The sequence below is a fragment of the Carassius carassius genome, chromosome 2, assembly GCF_963082965.1.
Source record: "Carassius carassius chromosome 2, fCarCar2.1, whole genome shotgun sequence".
Classification (NCBI taxonomy): domain Eukaryota; kingdom Metazoa; phylum Chordata; class Actinopteri; order Cypriniformes; family Cyprinidae; genus Carassius; species Carassius carassius.
The window spans coordinates 44620208-44647618 of NC_081756.1; the positions used below are offsets into that span (position 1 = coordinate 44620208).

A 27411-nucleotide genomic window follows, 5' to 3' on the forward strand; every position below is an offset into this window, starting at 1 on the left:
AGTGTGCAAAGCAGTAATCAAAGCAAAAGGTGGCTACTTTGAAGAACCTAGAATATGACATATTTTCAGTTTTTGTTATGTATATAATTCCATATATAATTCCACATGTGTTAATTCATAGTTTTGATGCCTTCAGTGTGAATCTACAATTGTCATAGTCATGAAAATAAAGAAAACTCTTTGAATGAGAAGGTGCGTCCAAACTTTTGGTCTGTACTGTATATGTATATTTATATATATATGTATACTGTATTGTGCAAAAGTCTTAGGCCACTAGTATTTTCACCAAAACAAAAAATGGTTTTAAGTCAGTTATTTCTATCTTTTGCTATAGTGTGTCAGTAGTAAACATCAGTTTACGTTTCCAAACATTATTTTTCCAAACATTATTAATTGTAATAATCCAGTGAGATTTTTGTTCACACAAGGAGTCTGACAGTAGCCAGTGCTCCACACAGAGATCTGATCTCACCATCACCAGTCTGTCTGGAATAACATGAAGAAACAGAACAAACTGAGACAGACTAAATCCAGAACTGTGGCAATGTCTCCAAGACACTTCAAGAAACCTATCTGCAAAACAATAGAATAATAAATAAAAGCAATATAAATATAAAGCAATAAAATAAATAATATAAATTAAAAATAAATATAAAAAAAATAAAGGATAGTTTTACTGGTTTTACTATCTATAATCTTAATGAAAATGATCTTATATGACTCTGAAAGAATACAAAAAATATATTTTTTTAAGACTATTGTGATTAATAGAATGAAACAATTCTTATTTTTTAAAGAACTTTATTCTGACACAATACAGCAGAGTACTGAAAATCAAAATAACTCTCCATGATTCTTATTTGATTCTTATTTTATTTTGAAAATCAAAATAACTCTCCATGATTCTTATTTGATCTAAACTAATTTCTGTTGGCAAAACCATCCAGTTTACCATAATGAAATTCTATCCACTAACTTCTAGAACGTCAGTCATATGTATGTGCCACTGTGTTCTGCGTCACTGTGGGTTAAGTCTGGCTTATCTTCTTGATCTAAATGAACATTGCCTTTGTGTAAAAACACAATATGCATCCATTAGGCTATTGCATTACTGGCTTTTGTTTGAGAGCCAGTCAATAGGAAGGATTCAGTTGTCATTTGGGAAGCTGGTGTATTTTTGGCAGGGCTCAAAACCCTTTATATAGAGGAAATCACCAGGATTCATTTTCTAGTCTTAATGAGTAATGACTAGAGATGGATCGTAGACTCTTTACTTTGCTATTTTTGATCGTAATTAATATCATCTCAGCATGTGGCCAAGCAGTTAGTGAAGGGCTTTCTTGCTCAGAAAATCAGCAGGCATTTGAAAGCTCCTGCTATGAGTTTGTGGCGCTGCAGCGCAGTTTTCTCAACGCTCAGGCTTGGTGTGAGCGGGACGGTGGCCACCTGGCCTTCATCCAGAATGATGAAACCCAGCAGTTTCTACAAAAACACCTGCAGTCGGAGCAGGACTGGTGGATAGGACTGGTGTCTACCTCCATCAACCTCACTTTGGACTTGCAAGGTATGTGATCGGTGTAGATTATTGTGAAAGCTTGAATTAATGCTGTCCAGCAATAGTGTAGTTTAAATATGATGGGTTTTATATTCATTAGAACTTGTAACACATCAAATAATTAGGGCTGAATTTAAGATCTGAATTGCTTGTAAATTTTCCATCCATTTGAATTGCACAGTTTTAACATAAACACACTAATACACTTAATGTGATGCATATTTGTCAGTCATAAATGAAATCAGCTATAGTTTTATCATCAATAAATTAATTTAGCTTAAATCTCATACATTTGAACTAATGAAATATTGCTTGTCCCACAGCTAGACAAACTTTAACCATGTTCATATTACTGTAAGTGAATAGATGTTTCTCAATGAACCGATTTAAGCCAATCGAATAAATGCATTTTGAAAATATGTTTTTTATTACATTACAATCAAATATATTTTAATATTCTAATAGTAAATGCCATGATTTTGAGTGCAGAAATAAAAACTAAACAAAACATAGATCATAAATGTAGGCCTATATTTTCATGTGCACATGATAGTAGGCTTGATTTTATATATATTAATCTAAAAAAGAAAAAAATGTACCTGCATTGACATTTCTGTGCTCAGGTGTCTTGATCTGGTTAGATGGTTCAGATGTGAGTTACTCAAACTGGCTCAGTGAGGCGATGCTGGAGACTGGCTATGGCTACATCAACACAGACTCTGGATTTCACTGGAAGACAACAAGCAACTCTAGTCAGCAATTCAACTTCATCTGTGAGTTTGGTGAGTATTATATAGTATTTATATATAATTATGCAGAAGTGTTTGAATATTTTAGCATGCTCATTAGTTTTATTTAAAAAGACAAGTATGAATAAGCATAATTATACTGAATTGCATCAATAAAAAATGCACTTTTAAAAGCAGAAAACAATGGAACTCCATTTTGAGAGATCTGTCCACTGTATGCAAATAATAAATAATAAATAAATATAATTTTCTTTTAAATAGTTTAAAGGCACTTGAAGATATGATATATATATATATATATAAACATTAATTTAAACCTTTAAATAATAAACCTTTTTCTCTTTTTTGCAGAATTGGGACGCTCTCTGTCCTGTTTGGACAGCACTATCCTGCACTGTGGCTCAGATCAGGTGATTGAGGTTGATGAGAGCTACTATGGCAGGAAGACACCACATTACTGCAGGAGTAATGTCTCCAGCTCTCTCACAGCCTCTCTGGAGCAGTGCAGCTGGGTCAGTGTGCTGGATGAAGTAGCAGGTACTGGCGACACTAAACACAAGATTAAACAAAAAGAGCTAGTTCTTATTGTGTGTTTTGTAGCACCATGGTATTTGGAAAAAATATTGGAATATTTGGAATATTATATATATTTTAAATTGTTGTTGGACAACACCAATGCTCACCAAGGCTGCATTTATTTGATCAAAACTGAGTAAGAACGTAATGTAATACTTTAAGTTTTAAAGATTTAAGATTACTTAATACTACAAAAGATTTCCATTTCAAATAAGTGTGGTTCTTTTGACCTCTAATTCAGTTCATCAAAGTGTCCTGAAGGATCTTGAGAAAATAATGGTTGCTGGAAATTCAGCTTTACATCACAGAAATAAACTACATTTTAGAATATATTAAAGTGTAATAGTTATTTAAATGTTTTTTTTTTTAATAATATTTCACAATTATTTATTTACTGTATTATTAGTCAAATAAATGCAGGTGAGCATAATAGACTTATATAAATAGACTTATATAAATATATATACGTGTGTGTGTGTGTGTGTGTATTCTAAATATTATTTTGACCTGTGTTCTGTGTAAAGTACCAGTAATGTAGCATGAGACTGCAACAATTTTTTTAACAGGTTTGTAAGTGCATGCAGTAGGTCATTCGAGAACGAAAACCACTAATGAATCTTATTGTCTCCACTTGAAGAGGACAGAAAATGCCTTTGTGCTTGTGAACTGATGCTCTTTTGCTTTTCTTTCTTTTAATATGAATGCAGTGCAAACAATATATAATCTAATATGTAAACAGAGCTTCAGTGAGCTTGTTTTTTACTGAATATATAGAGCTCCTGCCAAAGCTGAGGTTTAATATTACAGCAGGCTAAATCATAACAGATGTAACGCAGAAAAACAAACCGAACAATGTGTTGATATGCATATACAGTAGTACTCAATAGCTACTAATGGACCTGAAAAAGTCTCATAACTGGGCAGGAGAATAGTGAACATATTTTAAATATTTACAGAGGATCTTTTTGTGAAGACAGTTCGGTTCTTCTACTGCTTTAATGTTAGTATTGTTGTTTGAGTGCTGAGTCTTTGAAGAGCATTGAGAAGCTCCGCATCTGTTCTTTCACTATACCTCAGTAATGTTGTTTTGACTGTCTGCAGTAATGAATAGTAATGATGAGGTTTGTTTGTCCTCCATGCAAGAGCTCTGTAACGGACAGCAGTTTTGCACGGCTGTGGCAGATGTATCATCTTTTGGAGAGCCGTGTCCTGCGCTGGGAAGCTACCTGATGGTGGAATACCACTGCAAAGACAGTGAGAGTTGTTTTATATTGATCCAACTTATTTATTATTAAGCAATTTCTGTGAATGTTCGAGACTTTTGATTCATTAGCTTCTAACTAAAAACATCAACGTTTAATAAAAGATGACTATTGCACTACAAACCAGTGTGTTTATGATTATGATAATACATTAAAATAATATGATGACAAATAGTAGTTTGCACACCAAGCAAGCAGATGAAATAACTGACACACATTAAAATAAGGTGGAAAGAGAACATGCTACTGCTGTTTACTTTCACTAAATAATTCTCATCAAACAATGTGTATTTTCCATAATGCAGGACCCTCTCATGTTATCGGGGAAAGATCCGCAGATGCTGGTGGCGACGATTCTTTTGTTGAGGTGATCAGTTTTGAGTTTGAACTTTTATTTATTCACTTTAAAGAGGACAAAATTTATTTTGTGTTAATGACACTTTTCCTTTATCACGACAAGATATGTTTTCAGTAACATTTAGGCATTCAGGTACTGAAATTCAGGTAATCTATTTATTGAAAATACTGAACAGACTCTTGTCTTGAAATCTATGTAGTAGTTTCAGGGATTCCCATTAATTTATTTATCAATTTTCCATGCTGAAAAAAAAACAATAGCTAAAATCAGCGAAAGTTGAAAGTTTATGCTGGTTTCAGCTGTTCGTTTTTTTTTTCATCAGTCATTTTATTTGTGGAAACAGAACACTTTATTACTAAACTTGTTTCCTAAATGCTGCTTTTCTAAATCTTTTCTAGAAGTACTCTTTAACTTTGAGACAGCACACTCACAAAAGGGTTAAAAGGGAAAATCTGGGTGAAGATTGGATTTGTTATCCTGATACATATAACAAAGGCAGTTTTACGGTCGAGTAAGAAAAATCTTTGTGACCTTTATTTTCCATTACATTAAACACTGAAATATATATTTTTAAACTTGCTGAGGGTTTCATATCTTGTGTTGGATGATGAATATAAAGAAAGTGGATCTGTTTGTATCTGTACTTTCCAGCTGCACAAATTGTGGGTCAACTACTTATCATGACACAATCACACTGAGTGTTTCAAGTGCTACTAGCTGTTCAAAAACGTACTGTTATGTGGAAGTTGGCAGTAATTGGAACAAAAACAGAGTAAGTGCTTTCAGTTTCAAAAGCATGTTATGATTTGATTTTCAGTCTTGCTATATGCAGAATTAAAGTTTGATACTGTTTTACACTTATGGCATGATATACAGATGCTTCTCTAATTTTTTGTAATAATTTTCACATTGTTCTGTTTCTAGAAAGGCAATAATAAGAAAGACTGCTCAAACAAAAGGACCCTGAGACTACTAAAGGAACAAAATACAAACAGTTTGGAAATCAAATCCAAGAAGATTAGATATTTCAAGAAGGATGTCACTGTACTTTTTTTTTGTGCGTTCATTTCACATTTTATGACTACAGAACCTATTGTATCACAGCTATGAATAAAGTGCATCTAATAACTATTTCTGTATGGTTTAGGTGACACACGTTATGAGGAGAAAATTATTAAATATTCCGCAATAAAGATGGACAAGAATCAGCTCAAGAACTCCATCAATACTGAATTGATGCAACTTGGTGGATTAGGTGACACAGAAGAGGTAAAAAAAAAAAAAAAAAAAAAAAAGGATATTTTTTTTAATTAAGTACTTTAAATACTTAATTTGCATTTGTGTATGTATGTAATATCTAATCATATAACATCCCTTTCCCACTTGCAGTTCAGAGAGGATCTTCTTTCAGACATAAGTGCAACTTTAGAAGAGCCACTCCAGCAGCAAACAGAAGTGCTGGACTTTGCTAGTGTTTTGTCAAGAATGACTGGCGATAAGGACAAAGTGAATGTTAATGCTCAGGTAGTATTCTGACCAAACACATAATTATATAAAGTATGTGCTCAACACTACTGCTGCATAACGGCTCACAAGGCACTTTTCTTTCACAGGAGAATGCTGGTTGTGTTCTAGATATTCTAAGTAAATCCCTCAAGTCCATCAGTCTGGATAACATCACTGCACGAGCTGAAATAGCCAACCTCCTCGTTGTGTCCTCGAGTCAAATTCTCGCTGCCTTTGATAAGGACAAAGAGGTAACTTCTTCTGAAAAATAATCTGGTGGTTATTGGCCGATTGACAAATTAATTAGCCTAAACGAAAAGTAGTAACACTCCCCGTAATAACAATTAAAATAAGCAATTTTGTTCTGGCCCTCTTCGTTTAGAAGTCACACTTCCCTCCTTTGCGGTCAAAAGTGACAGAAGCCTTGAAATGTGACTTCAAAAATCAATGTGATATATTTTTGTTCAATAATATTTTTTGATTACTATTTATTATTTTGAGGGAATTTTGTGATACTATGCAATATTTATACAATTTTAATGAGCTATTTTCTCCAGTACAAATCATATATTTATTTTTATTTCTTTATTTGTTTACTATGTTTTTATAAATGTAATTTTTCACATTAAAACAGAGTGAAGAATTTAAAATCTTTTCTTTTTATAGGTGAGAATTGGGCCATCTGGAGGCATTAAAAAAATAAAAACTGGTGTAATGTTGCATAATTTCTTGAATTACCACCCTGTTTAGATATATAAAGAGGCTTTTGGATTCCCATTGTTTTTTTTTTCCACTTAAATAAGATTATTTTGTAATTATTTAATATTTTATATAACAATAAATGTTATTTCACATGTGTGACCCTGGACCAAAAAACCAGTCATAAGGGTAATTATTTTTTTTAATTGAGATTTACAGGAGAACATAATCTGAAAGTTGCATAAACAAGATTTCTATCGATGTATGGTTTATTAGGATCAGACAGTATTTGGCCAAGATACAACTATTTGACAATCTGGAATCTGAGGGTGCAAAAAAAAGCCTTTAATCCGCTTTTAATAAACATTTTAAAAATACATCACAATAAACTTTAAAGCCTTTTAAAGTTGTCTTTATTCATAGTAGGTCAACTAAATTATGCATTTACAGCATGTTTTCAGTTTTATCTTAAGTGAAAATTTTAAATTCAATTACGGTGAAATTAAGTAAAAATAATATTATTAAAAATAATAATAATAATTTACATTTACCTACATTAAGTAACATTTTGATTTAATATCTAAAGCAAATATATTGATCAAGCATGGTATGGTCCCTAATAAATAAATATTTTTACTTTTTATGAATGTTTTCATCTTTGTAAAGAAATATTGTGAAGAAACAAATATTGTTGATTAATATTAAAACCAAATTTAAGGTTTGAACTTGACCTCTTATTTAATTTAAGAAAAACGAATAAATTTGACTGTAATAAATTAGAGCAAAGTATATCTTTTTCAGTCAAACTGATATGACAATAGAGTTGGTTTGTTGCTTGTCCAAGATGGTTTAGTATCTTGCAACAGCTAAAGACCAGTTATAAACCAGCTATTATGTTCCAAAATACAGTTAACTATATCAGGAAATCTGCTGATGTTCTCACTGCCTTTCAGAGCGACATCTCTGGGTATTTGCTCACCATGGTGGACTCCGTGCAGTCATTCCTGCTAACAAATAAAACCCCTGATCTGGAGCCCATCATCATCTCCTCTCCTAATGTCAATATTTACGTCAACAGGTCGGACACTCACTATTCAATGAATTGCTTTATGATCAGTGAAAATAAAAAGGGTCATTGAGAACATTTTGTGTGTTTTGAATATATTCTTTGTATCAATTGTATTTCTTTGTATTTTTTTATGATAAGGATATCGCCAGCTAACCTCCACAAAGAGCCCTTCCACGTTGAGAACAGTTTAGCTGGATTCAAGCTTCCGAATCTGGGCTCTGATGTTCTGTCTGTTGATGAGCCAGTGGATGTGAAAGTGAGTGTTTTTCAGTCACTACGAGCTACTGCAAGCCCAAAAAACTATTAGATCATTTATCTGACCTGCACCCTAGACTTTTAAGGAATAGCAACAAGAGTCATTACTAGTCATTAGCAATTGTATTACATAAAAGGAATAGTCCACCTAAAAATGATAATTTTCGGAATATTTATTCAGGCTTCGGCCATTATAGATGAGCTTTGTTGATTGTCTGTTGTCCTTTTGCATTAAAATCAATCGACACATTTGTTTTTTTAACTGTTTTGGACTTTTTCACTGGAGAAATGAATGTTATGGATGGAGGATTCATATTTTATCAGGAAGCAAACGTTTGAAGATAAAAACGTCTTATTGATGAATTTATTACAAACACACAGCTTTTCTCATGCGATAGTCACTTCGAGGAAGTTATTACTGTATATTGTTGAAGGTCTTGTGACACTGTTTAGTGAGACCTTGTGATGCGTTTTAAAACTAGATCAATAATTCAAGTTGTTTCATTTATTGTGATATATTACACACCTTTCATGTCATGCTTTTCATATGAAGTTTAATTAAGTTTCATAGGTAAGAAATGTGTTTGATAGCAGGTTTCAATGAGGATACGGCAAGTTTTATAAAGTTGAAAGCATGGAGGGAACTTAAGTGTTAAATTCAAAACCATTTGGTCAAGAAAGATTCAAAACTTGCGACAGTAACAGATACAATACTATATATTTTATTTTATGCTGTACTAATGTTATAGAGGCATGCTTTGCACATATATCTTATAATGCAACATGCATCCACTTTTCACAGATGACACAGTTTAATATTGATCCATGGATTGAAGGTCAGACCATTCATAGCACTGTGGCCGGTTTGTCCCTCTCCAAAACGAACGGCTCTGGCATTCCTGTGGCAAACCTCACTGAGGAGATTGAGGTAAAAAGATGAAAGACCTCTTGACAGCAGCTGGAACTGTGAAGATGAAGTGTGCAATTTCTGGGCCACTAGCATATGATAACAAAACAAACAAATAGAATTCAAAAGTGACTTTTCAAACTGGTTTCAAGGCAAGACACTGCAGGTAAATAGAGTACAATCTAAAAGATAACTTTAACAAATAGATATTACCATACTTCCCAGGTTGGTTAATCACAGTACATTAAGACACTTGCTTTGTATTACAAGTTAAAAAAAAAATGAAAATAAAAAATAATAATAAATATGCAAATTAGGCTTTGTATATTCAGACATGCACTATTTTGTAAATATTTCCAGAACATAAACTGGGTATAGACCGGTTCAAAGTTTTTTTTTTTTTTTTTGACACATTAAAAGTTTTTACAGAGACGATTTTGGATCTCATTTCATTACTTATTACATAAATCAGAAAATACCGTCAATAAATCGGCATTTTTTATTCAGGAATAAAATGTTATCTAACTCAGATGAATGGTACTGTACATATATAAACAAACCTTCAGAATAGAGAAAGGAATAAAACTGCAAAACTTTGTCTTTATGTACTTACATGGAGAAGAAAAATGTTAGGTGTGGTGTAACTATTGAATACGGTGTACCTATTAATCAACAGAGTAATTACAGATGTATTTACAGAAATTAATTACAGCTGTTATTACATGCATGTATTTATTTTCAAATAAAAGTAAAATGTAAAAAAAAAAAATGTATCTATGCATTAAGTGCATTATATCAAAATATTGATTTAAATGTATGTATACATAGTTTTTAATTAAATGTGCTGATATAAATAGGGTCGGCAAAACTCATTTTGAGAAAACTGCCTTTAAAATATGTATTATTAATGGCATCTACAGATGTGATTAGATAAAGTGTAATAAAATAAATACTTAAATGTATTATATTTCAGAGTGTGTTGTTTTCCACTAGTCTGAAAGAAGTCAAGTTATGGAAGCAAAATGGTTAGAAACCTCAAAATTTTAAAACAGTATGGTGTTTTTTTTTTTCTTTCTTTTAATTTTTTTAAAGCTGTCTTGAGTTTATAAAAAGTTGCGTAAATAATGAACATGCATTTGGGAAATGGAAATAACTTTAAATTCAATCACATATCATCTATAAAAGTTTTATCTTTTGTACCTTATTTACCCCTAAATGGTACATATATTAGTACTATAAAAGTACATATTATACCTTTTGTTTTTCCTGAGACTGTATTATCAGAAGGTGTAAATAATAATTTTACTGGGACCTAATGAAATTCTACTTTACCTACAGATCTTATTACCCAGACTGGACACATCGGTGAACAGCTCAGTTCTAGATCTGAGAAACTTCAGCACTTCGATCATCAATATAACCACCCCCAACATTACTCTGGTTATAAAGTTACATCCCTCTGAAGATTTAACACTTTTATTACTGATGGGTTATGAGACCCAACCCACCAGTGAAAACAATGTAGCTAAAGTTACACTTCCTCAACAAGGAAATACACAAGGTGAATAATTTGCTTGAAACAAAACAATTGTTCTTTAACGATGTGAAATGTGTCAGACACTGTTTTGTACTTTTCTTAATCTTTTCAAACAGATGAAAGGTACACATGGGTCCTGGGTCCCAGTGACATGGCAGTAGATGTGGGTGTTTATAACCTTCGCATACGACCTGTTGTTTCTCCGGGTGTAAAGTCTATAAATGCATCAGTAACAATCACATCCATTACTGCTCAGTGCATTTTCTGGCAAGAGACGAGAGCCAACTGGAGTGACTATGGCTGTAGAGTGAGTGTCATTATTTTCAAAAATAAGACAAGTTATGATGTGAATACAGGGGTTAGCAACCTTTTTTTATTAGCAAGCCATTTTATTTTATTTTATATTTTATTATTTTAATTTATTTAATTTTGGCCTTTTTTGGCTTCCAAATATATATATATATATATATAAGTTACATTAAATGCAGTTAGCTCCTACATTTTAAATTACAAAAAATTGTACTTTAATTGTACTTTAAAGTTTTCAATTTTACATTATTACAAAGTGCACATTAGTGGCCTTTTATTTAATGAATATTAGATTATTTGCAAGTAAATTTTTTTATAATATGTTTTAAGATTTGAAGATTTGCATCTGTCAGTCCGTCACAGACTGTTAGTCAGATAACACTCTGTGCTTGATTTCTTCATTCTTTAGGTTGGCCCTAAAACAACCCCCAATATTACACAGTGTCTGTGTACCCATTTAACCTTTTTTGGGAGCAGTTTCTTTGTCATGCCCAATATGGTAGATCCGTCCAAGTCTGCTGAGCTGTTTTCCAACTTTGCAGAGAACCCAGTGGTAGTGTGCTTTATCGGGGCAATTTTCATAGCTTACATCCTGATAGCAGCATGGGCACGCAGGAAGGACCTACAGGACACAACCAAGGTCTGCATCTGCATCTGTGGTCTCGAGTTTATTGAGCCTTTAGACAAACAAACTAACTTACAATAAACAAACCAGTAAATAAATAATTTATGTTTTAAGTTTTGTATCATATTTGATACATCAGGCTTTTATGATCCATATAGTATGATGTAGGAGCTCACATCTGAGGAGGAAAAAAAATCTGAGGGAATTTAATTAAAAGGGCCAAAAATAACAGATGTTGTTATTTATATGATAAAAAAAGACTTCAACATGCTATTATAATGAAAAATATTTAAAAGTTTAAAATTTAATAAAAAAAATATTATCATTAACTTTAATGAAAATAGTAATTAAAGCCACACAGGCTACTGGATAATATTAACCAAGCAGTCAAATATATATTTAGTCAATATTTTATCAAACATTTTGTCAAGCTCCATTCTGCTATGTAACACCCATTTTTCACAATCCAATTAATTTACAAAGTCTCACTCTACTTCTTTTGTAAATATCATAATACACATCATAGTACATGAGATCTGCAAATAAAATGGTTTGTGTGCTTTAAAGCTCTATCATCAACTCAAATATATGCTAATTAAGATATATTGTGTCCGTTCCCCCTAAAAGGTGAAGATTACTATGCTAGAGGACAATGATCCCTTTGCTGAGTACTGCTACTTGCTGAAGGTCAGCACTGGTCATCGCATGGGTTCATCCACTTCATCACGGGTCAGCATGTGCATATATAATAATAATGCATAAGATCTTCTTCAGGAATTCTGCTCATGTGCTCTTACATACTAACTCTGCAATGCCATTGTCACTTCAGGTAATAGTGACTCTACAGGGTACGGAGGGAGAATGTGAGCCCCATCATCTGACTGACCCTGATAAGCCAGTGTTTGAGAGAGGAGGTGTGGACCTGTTCTTACTGACCACCCCCTTCCCTCTGGGAGAGCTGCAGAGCATCAGACTGTGGCATGACAACTCAGGGGACCATCCTGCTTGGTAAATTGGTGAAACAGATCACCTACTACACTCAAAATAATAATTTTCCCTTGGAAATTGCTAATACATTTCACAACTAATTACAAAGAAATGGCTAGTAGCAGTGAATGAAACACAAAATTTTAAAAAGACTGAAGAAAGAAGGATTTAATTCGTATTTTTTTTACACTGTGCAGTTAAGATACAGTATGCTGTACTCACCCTCACTACTCACCAAATTGTCCAAAGTTAAAAATGAAATTAAAAGCATTTTTTGTCAGAATTTCCTAAAAAAGGAAGTGTACTTAAGCATCTCCTTAAAAAAAGTACATATTATAGAAATACTATACTATACTATAAAAATGAAGTGTACTTTAGTTTCTCCTTAAAAAAAAGAGTACATATTATAGAAATACTATAATATACTATACTATAAAAAGGAAGTGTTCTTTAGCATCTCCTTAAAAAAAGAGTACATATTATAGAAATACTATACTATACTATAAAAAGGAAGTGTTCTTTAGCATCTCCTTAAAAAAAGTACATATTATAGAAATACTATACTATACTATAAAAATGAAGTGTACTTTAGTTTCTCCTTAAAAAAAGAGTACATATTATAGAAATACTATAATATACTATACTATAAAAAGGAAGTGTTCTTTAGCATCTCCTTAAAAAAGAGTACATATTATAGAAATAATATACTATACTATAAAAAGGAAGTGTACTTTAGTATCTCCTTTAAAAAAAAGAGTACATATTATAGAATTACTATACTATACTATACTATAAAAAGGAAGTGTTCTTTAGCATCTCATTAAAGAAAGAGTACATAATATAGAAATACTATACTATACTATACTTTAAAAAGGAAGTGTACTTTAGTACCTCCTTAAAAAAAGAGTACATTTTATAGAAATACTATACTATACTATAAAAAGGAAGTGTTCTTTAGCATCTCATTAAAGAAAGAGTACATAATATAGAAATACTATACTATACTATACTTTAAAAAGGAAGTGTACTTTAGTACCTCCTTAAAAAAAGAGTACATTTTATAGAAATACTATACTATACTATAAAAATGAAGTGTACTTTAGTTTCTCCTTAAAAAAAAGAGTACATATTATAGAAATACTATAATATACTATACTATAAAAAGGAAGTGTTCTTTAGCATCTCATTAAAGAAAGAGTACATATTATAGAAATACTATAATATACTATACTATAAAAAGGAAGTGTTCTTTAGCATCTCCTTAAAAAGAGAGTACATATTATAGAAATACTATACTATACTATAAAAAGGAAGTGTTCTTTAGCATCTCCTTAAAAAAAGTACATATTATAGAAATACTATACTATACTATAAAAATGAAGTGTACTTTAGTTTCTCCTTAAAAAAAGAGTACATATTATAGAAATACTATAATATACTATACTATAAAAAGGAAGTGTTCTTTAGCATCTCCTTAAAAAAGAGTACATATTATAGAAATAATATACTATACTATAAAAAGGAAGTGTACTTTAGTATCTCCTTTAAAAAAAAGAGTACATATTATAGAATTACTATACTATACTATACTATAAAAAGGAAGTGTTCTTTAGCATCTCATTAAAGAAAGAGTACATAATATAGAAATACTATACTATACTATACTTTAAAAAGGAAGTGTACTTTAGTACCTCCTTAAAAAAAGAGTACATTTTATAGAAATACTATACTATACTATAAAAAGGAAGTGTTCTTTAGCATCTCATTAAAGAAAGAGTACATAATATAGAAATACTATACTATACTATACTTTAAAAAGGAAGTGTACTTTAGTACCTCCTTAAAAAAAGAGTACATTTTATAGAAATACTATACTATACTATAAAAAGGAAGTGTTCTTTAGCATCTCATTAAAGAAAGAGTACATAATATAGAAATACTATACTATACTATACTTTAAAAAGGAAGTGTACTTTAGTACCTCCTTAAAAAAAAGAGTACATTTTATAGAAATACTATACTATACTATAAAAAGGAAGTGTACTTTAGCATATCCTTAAAAAAAGAGTATATATTATAGAAATAATATACTATACTATAAAAAGGAAGTGTACTTTAGTATCTCCTTTAAAAAAAGAGTACATATTATAGAAATACTATACTATAAAAAAGGAAGTGTTCATTAGCATCTCCAAAGAATACATAATATAGAAATACTATACTATACTATAAAAAAGGAAGTGTTCTTTAGCATCTCATTAAAGAGTGGTGTTGGCGCAGTGGATAAGACACACGTCTTTGGCGTGAGAGACCCGGGTTCGAATCCACTGTGAGACACCAATGTGTCCCTGAGCAAGACACTTAACCCCTAGTTGCTCCAGAGGCGTGCGACCTCTGACATATATAGCAATTGTAAGTCGCTTTGGATAAAAGCGTCTGCTAAATGAATAAATGTAAAGAAAGAGTACATAATATAGAAATACTATACTATACTTTAAAAAGGAAGTGTACTTTAGCACCTCTTTAAAAAAAGAGTACATATTATATAAATATTATACTATACTATACTATAAAAAGGAAGTGTACTTTTGTATCTCCTTAAAAAAAGAGTACATATTATAGAAATACTATACTATAAAAAAGGAAGTGTTCATTAGCATCTCCAAAGAATACATAATATAGAAATACTATACTATACTATACTATAAAAAAGGAAGTGTTCTTTAGCATCTCCTTTAAAAGAGTACATATTATAGAAATACTATACTATACTAAACTAAACTATACTATACTTTACTATAAAAAGGAAGTGTACTTTAGCATCTCCTTAAAAAAAAAGAGTACATATTGTAGAAATACTATACTATACTATACTATAAACGGTATTAGTTTTCATTTCTATTAGATGCAGTTAGTTTAATTTTAGAGTGTTTTTTGACCCACTTAGGTAGGACATAAGTACATCTTTATATGTAATTTCATAATTACTTGTTTTTCCATATATGTGACCCTGGATAACAAATTTAGCAATAGCAAAAAAAAAAAAAAAACAGTGTATGGGTCAAATTTATAAATTTTTCTTTAATGCCAAAAGTCATTAGGATATTAAAAGGTTAGTTCATCGAAAAATCAAAAATATGTCATTAATAACTCACCCTCATGTCGTTCCAAACCCGTGAGACATCCATTTATCTTCGGAACACAGTTTAAGATATTTTAGATTTAGTCCGAGAGCTCTCAGTCCCTCCATTGAAACTGTGTGTACGGTCTACTGTCCATGTCCAGAAAGGTAAGAAAAACATCTTCAAAGTAGTCAATGTGACATCAGAGGGTCAGTTAGATTTTTTTTGAAGCATGGAAAATACATTTTGGTCCAAAAATAGCAAAAACTACGACTTTATTCATCATTGTATTCTCTTCCGTGTCTGTTGTGAGAGAAATCAAAACAAAGCAGTTTGCGATATCCAGTTCGCGAACGAATCATTCGATGTAACCGGATCTTTTTGAACCAGTTCACCAAATTGAACTGAATCGTTTTAAACGGTTCGGGTCTCCAATACGCAATAATCCACAAATGACTTAAGCTGTTAACTTTTTTAACGTGGCTGACACTCCCTCTGAGTTTAAACAAACCAATATCCCGGAGTAATTCATGTACTCAAACAGTACACTGACTGAACTGCTGTGAAGAGAGAACTGAAAATGAACACCGAGCCGAGCCAGATAATGAACAAAAGATTGACTCATTGGTTTTCGGATCACCAGTAGTCCTTTCGGACAGTTCGATTCAATAAACCGGTTGAAGAAAACGGTTCACCGGTTCTTTTGCGCTTGACGTGATGGCGTCATTGGCGATGATTGCAAGCCTTCGGTTTACCTGCACTCATAACATTAGCACAGAATCAGTTCAGAATCAATCACCAAAATAATCAGTTCGGTTCATGCGCTCTGTGTGTTGGTCTGCTTCACGCTGAATCACACATGCACAGTATCATCAGCTCCTCGGTTCTCAAATCAGACGCGTCCGACAGAAACGGTTCTTGACTCAAGAACGAGTCAATCGTTCGTTCGTGATCTGGCTCGGCTAGGTTTTTATCTTCAGTTCTCTCTTCACAGCTGTTCAGTCAGTGTACTGTTTGAGTACATGAATTACTCCGGGATATTGGTTTGTTTAAACTCAGAGGGAGTGTCAGCCACATTAAAAAAGTTAACAGCTTAAGTCATTTGTGGATTATTGCGTATTGGAGACGCGAACCGTTTAAAACGATTCAGTTGGTTTTGGTGAACTGGTTCAAGAAGATCCGGTTACATCGAATGATTCGTTCACGAACCGGATATGACCAACTGCTTTGTTTTGAACTCTCTCACAACAGACACAGAAGAGAATACAATGCTGAATAAAGTCGTCGTTTTTGCTATTTTTGGACCAAAATGTATTTTCAATGCTTCAAAAAATTCTAACTGACCCTCTGATGTCACATGGACTACTTTGATGATGTTTTTCTTACCTTTCTGGACATGGACAGTAGACCGTACACACAGTTTCAATGGAGGGACTGAGAGCTCTCGGACTAAATCTAAAATATCTTAAACTGTTTCCCGAATATAAACGGATGTCTCACGGGTTTGAAACGACATGAGGGTGAGATATTAATGACATAATTTGGATTTTTCGATGAACTAACCCTTTAAGTAAAGATCATGTTCCATAGAGATATTTTGTAAATATCTTACTGTAAATATATTAAAACTTAATCTTTGATTAGTAATATGCATTGCTAAGAACTTCATTTGGACAACTTCAAAGACAATTTTCTTAGTATTTTTATTTCTTTGCACCCTCAGATTCCAGATTTTCAAATAGTTGTATCTTGGCCAAATATGATCCTATCAACAAACCATGCATCAATGGAAAGAATATTAATTCAGATTTCAGATTATGTATAATTCTCAATTTTAAAAAAATGATGGTTATGACTGGTTTTGTGGTCCAGGGTCACAAATATGATTCAAGCTTACTGCTGAATGTATTGACAAGCATTAGTAGTAAATTAATTAAAATATATTTTAATGTTATTTCTATTGAAATTTCAATTTCAATATATTTATAATTTGTAATGATGATGTTGCAATTTAATACATTTAAAATATATAAATTTTAAAAATAACGAGTGTACTTTTTTAAAGCATGAAAAAGATTATTAAACATAATGATTTAAAATGTACTTTCAAATATAATTGTTAATGCAATATTATCTTAAGTTCACTTTGTTGTAAAGTGTACTAATTAATATTATATTATCTGTAAGTATAGTAATAAAAAATTTGAAGTGCATTACAAGTGCTTATTCAATACATGGAAGCTCACTTCTTTTTCCCAACAGCTAATGTGTTTTTTATTTCTCAGGTATGTTAACACGGTGATGGTAGAAGACCTGCAGACTGAGCAAAAGTGGCACTTCCTGTGCAGCTCGTGGCTGGCTGTTGATATAGACGATTGTACTGTTGAAAAAGTGTTTCCTGTCGCTTCAGAGGCGGAAATGAAAGGCTTCAGGTGAGCTCACTCATCTCACAGTGTGGCTTTTGAAAAATACTTTTTGAAAATGCAACTAAAAGACCGTCCTTTCTGCAGCAATTTATTCTTCATGAAAACAACGACGGACTTCTGTGACGGTCACATCTGGTACTCTGTGGTCAGTCGGCCCCCCAGCAGTAATTTCACCCGTGTGCAGCGTGTCTCGTGCTGTTTCTCAGTGCTGCTTTGCTCCATGTTGACCAGTATCATGTTCTTCGGGATTCCCACAGACCCCTCAGAGCAGACCATGGATATGGGTATGGCTAAAAAGAATGACATAATCATATATGACTTTCATACATATGTTAAATGATATGGAAATATATAAATTTACTAGCTAATGATGTTTTTCTCTCCTACTACATTCTTTGAATAACTTTCGGTGTTTAAAAATACTTAAGTGCACTATGATAAATGTGAATATGAGCTTAGTTAGAACACAATTTAAATGGATTGAAATCTCTAGTCAAAGCCGATGTGTATTTTTGGTTCTCTTTTATCCAAAGGTCCGATTAAACTCACCTGGAGTGAGGTGAAGATTGGCATCCAGAGCTCCATTATTGTATTCCCCGTCAACCTAGTAATTGTGGGAATCTTCAGACATTCCCGGCCCCGGAAAAAGAAGACAAAGAAAGAAAAGAAGCAAAAGCAGTCTGAGCCTGCTCAAATGGAGAAAGACATCCCGTATGAGACCGCCTCTCCACTTTTTGATCAAAACAATGTAACTGTAGATTTCCTCATCAAAGTAAGTCCTTTATTAATTATCATGCACATTCTGTATGATTCAGTTTGATATATAGTGTGTCCAATATTCACGTATACTACCATTAAGGTTGAAAGATCTTTGAAAGAAGATTCTTATGCACTCCATACACAGTAAAAATACAGTAAAAATTGTGAAGTAATATTGCAATTTAAAATAACTGTTTTCAATTTAAATATATTTTGAAATGTAATTTATTTCTGTGATGCAAATCTGAATTTCCAGCATCATTACTCCAATCTTTAGTGTCACATGATCCTTCAGAAATCAGTCTAATATGCTGATTTGCAGAGCAAGAAACATTTTGGATTATTATCACCACAACTGAAAATGGCTGTGATGCTTATTGTAGTGAGAAAACTGGAAATTGAAAAGTAAAAATCATTCTAAATGTTTTAGTGTCATAATAAACGTAGCATAGTGACATTTGAATGGTAGTGTATTTACTGGATTCCTGAAAAAAAAAGAATATTGGATCCATGTCTCAAACAAACCAACAAAAATGGTTATGCTGTGTAATTACTTTGTTTATTGCCACATTATTTTACCAATATCTAAAAATCTTTTTATCATTTTTCATTAGGACATACAGAGAATTACATACTTGTTTGCAAATGCCATGAGATGCCCTGTCCCAAAAACAGAGAAAAACAGAGAAAAGGAAGACATCAACGCTTTGCTGTCACAGCTGCAGGACCTCATCAAACAACAGCACTTAATTCAGAAAAACAACACCTCCTCGGTTTTCTGGCCCTACACCCATCATCTCTCCAAACAACTTGAAAACCTGGAGGGAGAAGTGAAGCTGATGGGGCCTTCAGACTTCTCCAGGCCTGGGTGCTACAGTCAGGTGTTACTGCAGGTGCAGGGCATGAAGAAACTGCTGGAAAGTCTCCGTTCCTCCAGACCCACTGAGCAGCGCATCTGTAGCTCGAGTCCCAAGAAAGACAGCAGCAGGAAGGGTCTGCCCTGGTGGTTTGTGTATGTGGGTTGGCTTCTTGTTGCGGCCACAAGTGTGATATCAGGGTACTACACCATGTTGTATGGACTGAAATACGGGAAGGATCGCTCAATCAGTTGGATACTCTCCATCGTGATATCCTTCACTGAGAGCCTCTTCTTCACCCAGCCTGTAAAAGTAAAGATCTGGAGACAAAACGCTATATATTTGTATTGCATTTACAATATTACTTACCTTGACTGTGGTATTGTGCTTTTCTGTTGGAAGGTGCTTTGTTTAGCCATTTTCTTTGCGTTGGTGGTGAAAAAAGTAAATTTTGAGGATGCAGAACTTATTAATACCTTGCGTAAGAAAACATCCACTCGCGCAGGTAATTGGAAATCAGCACAAATAACCAACCAACCAAAAAGAAGTGTGATTAATTGTATTGAATGTGCACTCATTGTCCTACAAATCTTATATAGCAGATAATATATTAATGAAATACAGGCCAGTTAAATGTATTTAAATAGAATACACTTTCATGACACTGTTTATTAATACACATAAAATGTGTAGAAATGTCAAATTAAAAGTTTTAATTTCAAGCTTTAAAAGAAAGACACTAACATACTAAAGCACATCATGTGAAGTACAGTACGTGTTTAGCATTTTAACTGTTGCGTGTTATGCAATATTACTTATTTAAAGTTCATGTATTTTTAATATAAATCTTAAATTGCAACTTTATTATGAATGCAAGTTTATTTAAATTCATGTCACAAGTTTTAATAGAAATGACATTAAAGTTTATTTTAGTTCACCATAAATGCTTGTCAGTATATTCAACAGAACACATTTTTAACACATTTCAAAAACAACAGAAGTAATTATGAAATACAATTTTAAAGATTAACTAAAATCCTATAAGTGTCAAAAAACCCCCACTAAAATGTAAGTTAAACGTAAACTAATAAAAAATTACAAATTAATTTACCTGTTATTACCATGGATTTTAAAGTTTTTGAAAAGGCAATTCAGAGCGTCAGAGCCCAAATAAAAATTTAGCTGGGTTGTAAATAACAAATTTTTCTGTGTGACAAACTCAGAACACATATTTAATATTGCTTTACACAGACTAGTGTCTGAAAAACATTATATTCAGTTTACACAATAAAACACTATTTGTATACTATTTCTTTAATCGTTATTCTTTTAAAAAGTATGAAAAAGTTTACTTCTTTTCAGAAGGGAATGTCTTTCAGATTCTTCATAAAGAGTCTTTTATTTTAGCAAGTGGCTGTGTTTTTGATTTCTTACATTCAATCTTGATCTTTTCTATAGATGGTCTCAATGGAGTGCAACTTTCTAAGAGGGACTGTACACGCAGCTACTATCAGCCTCCACCTTCCAGTGATATTGAGAAGCTGAAGACAAACATGGTCAAACAGCAGAAAGCTCGTGCACTCATCATGGAGATTCTAGGTAAGTGAATTTTTACACTTTTAGTTGTCATTGCTTCCCATTTGTTCAAATCTTATCTGGTCTTTAATAACATTCCCTAAACATTAACATAAAAGAATTTATGCATCATTCATGGTAGGTTTTATTTGAAATATTTTATATATATAAATGTTATTTTAGTTTTAATTTTTGAATGTTTTACTTGTTTCAGAAATGCAAGAAAACAAAAAAGCATTGCCATATTGTTGGCAAAATTATTGTGTATAAAATATACAGTATAATGTATAATATAAAATCTTCAACTTTCAAATGTTCAGAGAACAATAAGAAAGCCATGTTTTCATTCCTTAAAGGGTTACTCCACCCCAAAATTAAAATTTTGTCATTATTCACATATCCCTGTGTTGTTCCAGACCGATAAAAGCTTTGTTTGTCTTTTGAACACAATTTAAGATATTTTAGATGAAAACAATGAACCTTGTGAAGAGACACAAATAATTTTAGTATGTGAATAAAACTAAATAAAGAATTTATTCAACAATTTGTCTCCTCTGTGTCATTCCACATCAGCTTAATGCCATTTTGGCAAATCTGTGTCAGCCATGCCACAAGGATACGTTTTCTACCTGTATTTATGCTTTGATTTGAAAGAAAACAGCGCATCCTTGTGTTGCGGCTGACACAGAAGAGCGTACGCTACCTGTGTCCAGCTCAAATTCATCATAATGGTGCTACGCTGATGTGGAGTGACACCGAGGAGATATATTTTTTTAAAAGTTGTCATTTCTGTTTTCTTCGTGTACGAAAAGTATTCTCGTCTCTTCATAACATGACGGCTGAACCACAATGACAGATGGACTATTCTGATGATCCTTTTCCAGACCTTGACAGTGTAATTTACTTGGCAGTCTATGGGACAGTCACAAGCCTCCCAGTTTTCATCCAAAATATCTTAAATTGCGTTCTGAAGATAAACAAAGCTTTTATGGGTTTGGAACAACATGGGGGTAAATGATTAATGACAAGACTGTATTTTTGGGGTGGAGTATCCCTTTAATGGGAACATTACCAAAATATTCTTAAAACATATTTTTGTTAGCTAGGTTTTAGACGACTGTGCACAGACCTGTATTTCCTTTACAGTTTTTCTGGGGTTCTTGTGGATGCTGCTCTTGGTGGCATATGGTCAAAGAGATGAAAATGGATTCTACCTCACTCAGTACATCCGGCAGAGCTTCAGCAATGACATTTCAGACAGCATGAACCAGAGTGATGTGTTTACTTGGGCTAACACTGTACTTCTTAAAAACCTGTTTGGAGATCGTCCAGGTACTTGAGTTATCTTGACCTGCCATGAATATCACAAGTGCTTTAGCTTCATTAGCTCATATTTCAGGTAGTTCTGACCCATCGGATCTATAAGGACTCTTTAAAATTGTTGACTGTTGTTTTCATTTTCATTTCCTAGGCTTTATAACAGATGGAAACTCAAAACTTGTTGGGGGTGCTCGTTTTCGTCAAGTTAGGGTTAAGAAAGACTCTTGTGAGATTGCCAAGCCAGTGAATCACGCTGTATCTCACTGCAATGCCCCTTACTCTTGGGAAAATGAGGACATGGGCACTTACGGTCCAGGCTGGGATGAGTTGAATTTTGTAAATGGCTCTGAGGACATCAACACAGCTTGGCAGTACCAAAGCCAGTCTGCGCTCAAAGCACTTCCCGTCTGGGGTATGATTGCACTTTATAGAGGAGGAGGCTATGTTATGGACCTCGGTTCTAACATGCAAAATGCTAGCAGGTGAGAAATCGCATAAACACGGCTGCCATCTTTTCCCCCCATAAGATGTACCAAGCAGAATGGCTTATTATAAGTGACTTGCACATTGAACTGGGGAAGCAAAAATTATCTTAACTTCAGAAAATGTACCTTTAAAGGCAGGGTAGGTGATTTGGTTCGATAATATTTTTGTTATGCTGGTTGAATGTCTCTTCACATCCTGATAGCATTGAGGTAAGTGGTCTAAATCTATTTATGTGCATTTTTTTTATAATCTGTGGAAGGCATACAGTCATAAAATATTCATCCAATCATAACCCTTTGTCTGAAGACTACATTAGGCTGTCCTACCTGCCTGTCAACATATGTATTTGTATTTGCATACCTCTGTGCACCCTGTTCTCACAGACATGATACATCATCAGCACGAGCAAGAATGTAAGGGGTTATTATTGTAATATTATGGGCTTTCTATTATAATGTTTTCTCACCACTGAATGGGACATGAGGTAATCTGACAGCATTGCATTCAACCCTGCACCAACGCCGTCTCTCATCGTGTAGCTGGTTAGCCTCTGCTCTGCCTGTGTGCCTATGTCATGTGTTTTGGAGGAGGTGTGGCTTTGGAGAGTGATTTACAGGGAGGGTAGAATCTTATGCTTCTAAAGCTAACTTGCTATTGCTAGCCTCTCTGAAATTGCCTACACCACATTTGAAACCTTCAAGGAGAAATGTTGTGTATTATTATTAGTTCATCCAAAAAATAAAAATGCTGTCAACATTTACTCAGAAAAAGTAAATGTCAGTTACAAGTCCGTTCTCAAAAAACAACATTTTTGAAACTTTTAAAGGAACAGTACACCATACCTAAAAGTGTTGTGTATTATTTATATTATTTTATCCATACTGTTCCAACATTATACCTTCTTCAACCAACAGCAAGCTTCGATATCTTTTTGACTCCACCTGGTTGGATATGTACACTAGGGCAGTTTTTGCAGAGTTTACGGTGTACAATGCTAATGTCAACCTCTTCTGCATTGTCACACTGATACTAGAGAGCACTGCAGTGGGTGAGGAAAAACAACAATCATTCCCATACATATTACAAAGTCCTCATGTTTCATTGCAAAACTGAGTTCACACTTATTTTACAGGTGCATTTCAGTTTCGCAGCCAGGTTCAGAGTGTCCGTCTCTACCAGTCCACGGGAGGCTTTCAATCATTTCTCATGGCCTCTCAGGTCTTTTATTTCCTCTTCGTCCTCTACTACATGTTTTTGCAGGTTAGTTCTCTAGTTCAATAGAACTTTTAAGAAAATATTTGACCCCAAAATGAAATTCTGTCATTATTTACTCACCTTCATGTTGTTCTAAACCCATATGACTTACTTTCTTCTGTGGAACACAAAAGCAGCTGTTTAATAGAATGGTTACCATGCTGCTCTTTTAAATTTAAGTGATTGATGATCAATGGTGTCAAGCAAAAAATGATAAAATGAAACCATGAAAGTACAATAACAGTAGACAATATAACTTGTGTGCTATATTTAAACCCTTCTGAAGACATAGATCAGCTTTTTTGAGGAACAAATTGAACTATTTTTAATGTAGTGCATGGATCATATGAGCTTTATGAAATGTTAGTTTTTGGAGCTTGACAGAGACCGATGATCACCATTTACCTTCATTTTATCTAAAAGAGAAACTTGAACATCACATCTAAACATCTCCTTTTGTTTCCTAAAAATCATACTAGTCATTTCCAAAATTTGAATCTCAAAATTCTGACTTTTTTCTTGCAATTCATAATTTTCAAAGTTTTCATAAAAATGTCAAATGAAAACAATTTAAATAGTCAAAATAGCAATATTTATTTGTTTACCTGCATCTCAAAGTGACCATTAACTGACATTAGAAAACTGTAAACATGCGAATGTGTTGTTAAATTATTTGAAATATTAACTTCCTCAGTGGTCATTCAAGTAAATATTTTATTTTATGGGGTTTGGCTGACAAAAACATTTGGGAATCCCTGAATAACATGCAAAAATCAGCAAAGATATCACATTCCCAAAGCCTTCAAAGTTTGAAATATTATTGTCTAGACTTTCAGAATCAACAGTTACAGTAAAAGTATCAGGGTATGACAATGACATAGTGTTTCACACCAGTGTTTACAGTGTACCTGCATAATTACTTGTCTCTTACATGGTCTAATTACCCTTCAGATTTATAAGCATGGTTTGCAAAATGTATTTACACAACATTTGTGAATTTAGTTAAAGCTTAATGGTATTACAGTAGGATTTTTAGAATGGAAAATTTAGAAGAGACATTTTGTTTTTTACTGCCATTGAAAGAATAACAATAACATAATTCAGATTACTTGTAATAATCAGTTACTACTCAGCCCTGATTGTGAGACATAAACTCAGAATTGTGAGAGGAATTGCAAGAAAAATCCAAATTGTGAGATATAAACTCTGAAGACAAAAATATGCTTTCAAATGAGTGTTTGTAAATATAGACAGAATTTTTTGTATTAACTTTTCCTTTGAATGCTATACTCTTTTCATCCCGATTAAACCATGCACATTTGGGGTTGAACAGGGAAAGCTGTTGAAGCGGCAGAAATGGGCATATTTCAGAAACAAGTGGAATCTCTTAGACCTGGCCATCATCATTTTAAGTTGGAGTTCATTGTCAGTGTTCATCAAGAGAACAGTGCAAGGAGACAAAGACATAGAATACTACCAAAACCACAAAGATCAGTAAGTAGATCTTTTATTCAAGGGAAACTTTGATATGAACATAAAATTGACCCTACAAGCGGTTTGGAGCATAGATGAATGGATGTACTTAACATGGTAAAAATGCTATTCCTGTCCTACAGGTTTCCAAGTTTCCATGACACTGCTGTCCTAGATGCTACTCTGGGATATATCATGGCTTTCTTGGTTCTTCTGGCCTGTGTGAAACTCTGGCATCTGCTGAGACTCAACCCTAAACTTCACCTCATCACCTCTTCACTGCAGCGGGCATGGAACGATATGTCCAGCTTCATCGTAGTTATCTTCATTATCCTCTTGGCCTATTCACTTACCGTAAGAGCAACTACTTTAAATGTAAATGTCTTTTAACATTGTATTTTAACACACCCCAAATTGCCATACTTCATCTTTAAAGATAATCCACCCAAAAATTACAATTCTGTCAACAATTACTCACCCTCAAGTCATTTCAAACCCGGGTTGCTTTCCTCCGTGGAACAAAAAATAAGATATTTTGAAGAATATTGGGCAGCCAAATGTTCTCAAGTCCTGTTTTCATTCATAGTTGGGATTAAAATACATGAAACTGTTTGGTTACCAACATTCTTCAAAATATCTTCTGTTGTGAAGAAGGAAGAAGGAAAATTCATACGGGTTTGGAACAATATGAGGGTGAATTTTAATTTATGGTTGAACCGTCCCTTTAAGTTCAGTGAGTAGCATCGTGTTGTTGATTGCCAAAAATAATAATTTCGATGTGTCCTTAAGTTTGAAAATCTAACAAAAACTTTAATTGTACAATTTCTTAAATCAAAGCTTTCATTTTTTTTCATAGTGCAATGTAATATTTGGAGGGAAGCTGTCCTCATACAAAACTTTCCCAGATGCGTTCAAAACCATCTTCAGTTTGCAGTTTGGGATCTTCAATTACGATGAGGTTGGTCAAAAATGATCCACAGACCAAGACTGGGAAAGTAGCGCAGAAAAGCTTTTGTTTTATCGCAGCTTTCATGCTTCCTCTGCAGGTGTTGAGTTCTGATCCAGTGCTCGGTGCCATCATCATTTCCACTTGCGTCATCTTCGTCACATTTGTGATCCTGACCCTCTTCGTCTCAATCATCCTTGAGGCGTTCAGTGAAGAACAGGAGAATCACAAGGTGTTATATGAGTCACATCCACATTTTCTAAATGCTGTTAGACTAAGTCACATTGGTTCATTGATTTAAGTGATAACTGAAATAATTTTTCTGATACTCAGCCTTCTGAGGAAGAGGAAATCGTTGACCTGATGTTCGTGAAGATCCTCAGTCTTTTTGGAATCAAACGCAAGAAGACTGAAGAAGAAACTCGTAATAGTGGCAAAACTACCTAGTCCTCATCACTGGCACGTGCTCCTACAAGAGGACCGCTGACTTCTTTCCTGCTCTATCTGCCATCTTGTCTTCAAATACTTAGCACACACAAAAAATGAATATCTGCATCTCTGCTGAAGTCGAATTGTTTCTACAATGCACATAGTAGTTTCGATTAAACTTTAATTTTCTTTTCAGAACAAGCAAAATGTACCATCTTATTAAAGAGCAGATTTTTTTCTGAAACATTCTTTTAGAAACATGCAAGGAAACATGTTTGGATGAACACTTTGAAAGCGTGCTCTTTGTGAACTTTTAACAAACTGTGAGCTTTGCATGTAGTGAACAAAATAAAACCGGTTAGGCTGCAGA

The 27411-nt window shown here is 33.3% G+C and overlaps 1 protein-coding gene across 1 annotated transcript; it reads left to right on the forward strand.

Annotated features, from left to right (window-relative positions):
* Window positions 1–1254: 1254 nt before the first annotated feature.
* Window positions 1255–27393, forward strand: pkd1l2b (polycystic kidney disease 1 like 2b). The gene is made up of 30 exons (XM_059505552.1): window positions 1255–1564; window positions 2179–2337; window positions 2656–2841; window positions 4024–4152; window positions 5648–5769; window positions 5890–6024; window positions 6114–6257; window positions 7659–7783; window positions 7913–8030; window positions 8832–8957; window positions 10275–10497; window positions 10590–10780; window positions 11192–11422; window positions 12035–12136; window positions 12237–12415; window positions 17802–17948; window positions 18027–18226; window positions 18476–18714; window positions 19316–19870; window positions 19961–20063; window positions 21017–21157; window positions 22280–22465; window positions 22605–22935; window positions 23854–23987; window positions 24072–24199; window positions 25527–25687; window positions 25810–26020; window positions 26523–26624; window positions 26713–26844; window positions 26946–27393. Exons 1-30 carry the CDS (start codon window positions 1255–1257, stop codon window positions 27057–27059), a joined length of 5364 nt encoding a protein of 1787 aa, XP_059361535.1. The 3' UTR covers window positions 27060–27393.
* The last annotated feature ends 18 nt before the right edge of the window (window positions 27394–27411 follow it).